The 5,920-nt window shown below is 46.8% G+C and overlaps 1 protein-coding gene across 1 annotated transcript; it reads left to right on the forward strand.

The window, feature by feature from the left end:
* Positions 1 to 219: 219 nt before the first annotated feature.
* Positions 220 to 3,224, forward strand: LOC141020734 (uncharacterized). The gene is made up of 6 exons (XM_073495674.1): positions 220 to 1,066; positions 1,544 to 1,738; positions 1,982 to 2,569; positions 2,654 to 2,825; positions 2,914 to 2,994; positions 3,155 to 3,224. The coding sequence occupies exons 1-6, from the start codon at positions 220 to 222 to the stop codon at positions 3,222 to 3,224; spliced, it is 1,953 nt and encodes a 650-aa protein (XP_073351775.1).
* The last annotated feature ends 2,696 nt before the right edge of the window (positions 3,225 to 5,920 follow it).

Genomic DNA, 5,920 nt, shown 5'->3' on the forward strand with positions numbered 1-5,920 from the left:
CACGGACCTTCTTCGCCGGAGTCCCCTGGACCAGCCTCACCTGCTCCGGACATCCAGCCGGCCCCGGTGTTTGCTCCCCCGCGGCGTCCACACACTCACAGCCGCAGTGGCATTGTTTGTCCCAAGGAGCGCATCGATGGCACGGTCACCTATCTTGCTGCTTGCCTGGCTCATGCTGTGGATGATCCAACCGCCGAACCACACAGTTATGAAGCCGCTATGAGTATTCCACACTGGAGGGCTGCTATGGAACAAGAATACCATGCTCTTATGAAGAATAAGACCTGGACACTTGTTCCCCCTCCGTCTCGTGTCAACATCATTGATTCGAAGTGGGTGTTCAAGGTGAAGAAACATGCAGATGGTTCCATGGAGCGCTACAAAGCGCGTCTCGTGGCTAAGGGCTTTAAACAGCGTCAGGGCCTGGATTATGAGGATACATTCAGCCCAGTTGTCAAGCCTACCACTATTCGACTTCTTCTATCTCTGGCAGTTTCTCGCGGATGGTCTCTCCGCCAGCTTGATGTGCAGAACGCTTTTCTTCATGGATTGCTTGAAGAAGAGGTTTCCATGCGGCAGCCACCTGGATTTTTTGATCACACTCAGCCTCATCATCTCTGTCATCTGACAAAGGCCATATATGGACTGAAGCAGGCTCCCCGTGCCTGGCATGCTCGCCTGGCTTCAGCTCTACGTACTCATGGGTTCATTCTTTCAAGGGTTGATACTTCACTGTTCTTGTTTCAGCGACCGAGTGTGACCATGTACCTCCTTGTGTATGTGGATGATATTGTCCCGGTGAGCTCATCTCCGACGGCTGCTGATGCTCTTGTGACTGCACTTGGTCGTGATTTTGCAGTTAAGGATTTGGGACAGCTTCATTTCTTCCTGGGTATTGAGGTCGCTCATCAGTCTCGTGGCAGTTTGGCTCTCACCCCGAAGAAGTACTCTCTTGATCTCTTGCACCATGCTGGTATGCTCAAGTGCAAGCCATCACCTACGCCCATATCCTCCACTGACACCCTTTCTGCTGCTGATGGTGCTCTTCTCTCTCCTGAGGATGCTACTGAGTACAGGAGTATTGTTGGTGCCCCGCAGTATCTGACGATCACGCGTCCTGATCTCTCATTTGCGGTTAACTGGGTGTGCCAGTATCTTCATGCTCCCACTGATGTACACTGGTCTGCTGTGAAGCGCATATTCCGTTATGTGCGTCTCACTATCTCCTTTGGTCTTCACCTGCGCCCCAGTTCCTCCGGAGTTCTTTCTGCATTCTTTAATGCTGATTGGGCTGGGTGTCCAGATGACAGGCGATCCACGGGGGGACATGCTGTGTTCTTGGGTCCTAATCTGATCGCCTGGAGTGCACGCAAGCAAGCCACTGTTTCCCGCGGCAGCACAGAAGCTGAGTACAAGTCGGTTGCCAATGCAACTGCTGAACTTATATGGATTGAGTCCCTACTTCGAGAGCTAGGAGTTGCTCAGCCACATCCTTCGGTCCTTTGGTGTGACAACATCGGTGCTACGTTTATGTCTTCAAACCCGGTGTTCCATGCACGGACTAAACACATTGAGATTGACTATCATTTTGTGAGGGAACGTGTTGCACAGAAGCTACTACAAGTCAGGTTTATCTCTTCAAAAGATCAACTTGCGGACATCTTCACCAAGCCTCTACCATCTCCCATGTTTGAGGTCCGTAGGCGCAATCTCAACCTCCTAGATACTTCAGGAGTGAGTTGAGATTGAGGGAGGGTGTTAGACTTCGTATTGTAGCCCTACCGTGTAAACCATACCTTATTGGTATTGGACTTGTATGTCATCATTATATATGTGTGATAGGCCACCCCTTTGAGCGTTGAGCCAGTTCCCCCAAAACCTATGTTTTACACACACAAGCAGAGCAGGATGAGCTCCCAGCCGGCGACCACGGCGGCGGCCGCATGAGCAGCAGTGACGCATCTCCTCCCTGGCCTCCCAGATGAGGTCGTGATCTGGAAGATCCTGGTCCGCCTGCCCCCCAAAGCCATCCTCCGCTGCCGCGCCGTCCGCCGCGCCTGGCGCCTCGCCACATCCACCTGCGACTTCCTCCTCGCCCACCACGCCCGCCAGCCCACCACCCCCCTCGTCTACGGCTACAACTGCGCCAGCGACGTCGTCGAGTCCCTAGACATCATTCCGTTGGACAACGTGGCAGGGTCGATCAGCTCCAGTACAGCGCGCGACTTGGCATTCGCAGCGTTTATGGCCACGGCCTCCTACGATGGACTCCTTCCCCGCTCCCTCTACAACACGCACTTCTCCATCTACAACCCGTCAACTCGTCAGTATGCTCCCCTCCAGCAGCTTCGTGGCTTTTTGCCCTTGGGGATGTATCGGCACGACCCTACCGGCGAGTATCGACTGCTTCTGCGCTCGTTCACAAGGTCGACGTGTGATGGACCGCTGCCAGACGCTCAACATGGCGCCTATGTCTTCTCGTTAGGCTCCGGCCAGCAGCCAAGGTGCATCGGGTGCTCTGATGCGGAGGATTTGATATACCTTTCATCTGGATCTGTCCTGCTTCATGGTAGCCTGCATTAGTACGTAAACAATTACATAACGGTATTTGACACCATTGTTGAGTCGTTCCGGTTGATGCGATGTCCAACAGTTATTGGCTGCGGTGACCTGTTTGAGATGGGTAGCATGCTTGGCATGTTTGGTCTTAATTATGAAGGGACAAGCGTTGAAATATGGGTGATGCAGGACTACGAAGCCGAGATCTGGGCCTTAAAGTATCGGGTCGAATTGCCGGTGGCGGACATCAGCTTGCAATGTGGAAAGTTTGACCATCGTTGGGAGGTGATTGTCACGTCGTCTTGGGACGGTGATGTGCTTGTGCTGGTCCATTTTGATGGTTGGCTACTTCAGGTTGGCATGGAAGGCCAGTTGGTTGCCAGTTTCCATCGCAAAGGCCTCCGTCCTACTCGACTTCGACTCAAAGAAAGTCTAGTTTCACATGCCTTCTGTCCGACACTAGAGGGTTATGTTGTCAACGACTCACCTTTCATCAGATGATAATGTGGTGAGCACACATATCCATTCATCTGAGGCTTGTTGAGTGTGGTGGTGCTTCTTACATCCTAACTCTCTGTATTCACATTAGCTGCAGTATTTGGGGCCAGTTTGTTTCAGCTGCAGATTCTGCAGGAGTGGATTTAGCTGAACTGGACGCACTATGAGCCTGCTGCTTGCTAGCTTCTTTGTTGAAGGATAAAAACTTATGATCAAGAAGCTCTGACTCTTACATGGATGAGTTATATTTCTTTGAATATCCTGATGTGTCTGCCATCAATGTTGAAGCCAAAATTACAAGTCATTTGGGTAAGTAGTTAAAGGTTTCCTGTTTCTGTGTTTTATTTTAGCTGAAGAAGAAATGAGGTAGATTACCCTCCTTGTTGACTAGCAAGTGGCACCTTAGTTTGAACCAGAACTCTGAGCACTAGACCACTAGTTAACCTGAAAGATTGCATTATAATTATGGTTAAGTATTGATATTATAAATCTACCTTTGCTTTGCATCATTTGGAATTGTATTTATTATTCATGTTAGCTGCTGACCATTTCAAGGAATTAAACACTTCTTGTGATGTCCAATCTTAACAGAAGCTTGTGAAATGATACTTGCACTGATAAGAAGAAGTATTTATCATTGCTCAGCTCAGGTTCCAAATTCCCCTTCAGATTCTGTAACTGCAATGTTCATTTTTATTTATTTTTTGTAAGTGGAGCAAGACCATCTTGAGTACCATTAGCCGAAATCAGATTTGCCTCAAACAGAACATCACCAGGAACTGTGTCTCAACCAGATTGTCTCAACTTCACTCCAATCATATGCTCTGGATGTACTATGTGACATTGGTGATTGCTCAGCTACCCACATTCAGTTTTCTGTACCATGCACATTTGCATCTGTGTATCTGAGTTTTTTGTGTGTGTGGGTGACATGTTATAGTTTACACTGTCCCTGGAATATACAACACCCATATTGTTAATGGGGTCTGAAACCGGTGAAAAGTATCTTGGATCTCAAACTGTATTCTCAGCAGGGCTCCTTCTATGTTCTTTTAGCTGACGATGAAATGAAGCGGATAATCCTCCTTGTTTAGCAAGTTGCACCCGATTTTGTTAAAGAGTTCAGAACACTAGTTAAACTGAAAGAAATATTGCATTATAACTCTGGCTAAGTATTGAAACATAATACAATTCTGCTTATGTGTTGCATCTTTTGGAACTATATTTATCATTACCATTTCAAGGAATCCGCACTTCATGTGATGTTCGATCTCAACTTCGGCTTGAGAAAATGTACTGATAAGCAAATTATCATGGTCCGACTCATGTTGAAGATTGTGCACCCCGGTTGAAAGCAGATTGCCTCAAGCAGGAAATCACTAGGAATGTGCTTCTGGATGTAGTATGCGCCATTGGTAATTGCTCAGCTACCTACATTCAGTTTTGTGTGGCATGCGCGTTGGCATCTGCGTGTGTGTGAGTTCCTTTTCCTGTGATGAATGTACATACTGGCGAATTGTGTGTGTTTGGGGTTACAATTTACACTTCGATGGAATATAGTACTCCAGCCCACATCAGATCCCACAACATTAGTGTTTCTACAGTCTGCGGCAAAAAGTATCTTGATCTCAGACTATATTCCCTGCTTTTTCGTTGGAGGGTTTCAGTTTTTCTACCTGAGATGATCGACTGATTGCACACGGCCAATGCAGGAGTAACCATGAAGAAAACTAGCATGTGCATGTAAGCAGGATACCAACCAGCTTTTGATTTGACCATGAGCAACTTGTTCCATCTATCGCCTTGAGTTTTTTTTGAACTTATCTATCGCCTTGAGTTAATTAACAACAGGATCATTAGCGCTGGAGAGTTAACTTTTACTCCAGGTTGCACGCTCAGTAATCCATGCATAAATTGTATTGTTTCGAAACAGGGATATACAATAACGTCAGCTGAGATATATTACATCCTTGGGAATACATACTCATATACATATTATTTTTGTCAATTACGCTGCTCCATTTCATCCGAACGGTGAAGCCCTTTATTGAAAGTACAAACACATGAGGTTATACACACAACAAGTTGGGCTCCATATTTAGTTTAACACATGACGAAGACAATTAAGGTTTGGCATTGCCAAACCCGGACCCAGAGCCGCTGCCACCACCGCTACCACCATTTGCGCCATATCCACCGCCACCGCCGCCACCATTATAATTTGCATTTGCAGTACCTTGTGCATAGCGGTAGTTACTAACTGCATCACTAGAGCCAGATCCACAACCATTACCAGATCCATAATATAAATTTCAAATGACAGTTGCTTTTTATAATGTAAATCTTCATGCATGCCCAAGGTCTTGTAACAATACAGCGCATGCCTTAGTTGCGCATTGAACTAGTTTAGGGAATGGCACTTATGAATTCTGGTTAGGCAAATTCCTTGATGTTGTAATGAACTCTGTAGCTAGTGATTTAACCAGCAGGTTACTGTAATGGAATAGTATGTGTTCCTTTCAAAAAAAATGGAAACTGTTATTTTACTATATGTTTGAAATCTGCAGTGGCATCTATCTATAACCGTGGATGGCTCGCAAGTACAGAGGTGCATTGAAATAACCCAGAAATGTGTGTCTTTTAACATGGGGCACAGCCAGGACATTTTGTCAATTGATTCACTATGAATTTGGGTATGAACTAACTATTGTATGCAGTGGCAGAGCTCGCTAAAAAATCCAACCTAAGCTGGCCGCAAAAAAATTCCTTCACAACTTGATTTAAGGCTGGGGTCCAATGCCCCTCCCCCCCCCCCCCCCCCCCCCCCGATATGTGCATAGCTCTACCTTGGTTGTTTGTACAT

This window comes from Aegilops tauschii, chromosome 3 (assembly GCF_002575655.3).
Source record: "Aegilops tauschii subsp. strangulata cultivar AL8/78 chromosome 3, Aet v6.0, whole genome shotgun sequence".
Taxonomy (NCBI): Eukaryota; Viridiplantae; Streptophyta; class Magnoliopsida; order Poales; family Poaceae; genus Aegilops; species Aegilops tauschii.

Bases quoted from the DNA above. Each gene is read 5' to 3' on its own strand.
- LOC141020734 (XM_073495674.1), top strand. From the start codon at position 220: ATGAGTATTCCACACTGGAGGGCTGCTATGGAACAAGAATACCATGCT. The intron at 2,826-2,913 runs GTTTGACCATCG...TGGCTACTTCAG, and splicing joins ATCAGCTTGCAATGTGGAAA to GTTGGCATGGAAGGCCAGTT. The intron at 2,995-3,154 runs GTTTCACATGCC...CATTAGCTGCAG, and splicing joins TTCGACTCAAAGAAAGTCTA to TATTTGGGGCCAGTTTGTTT.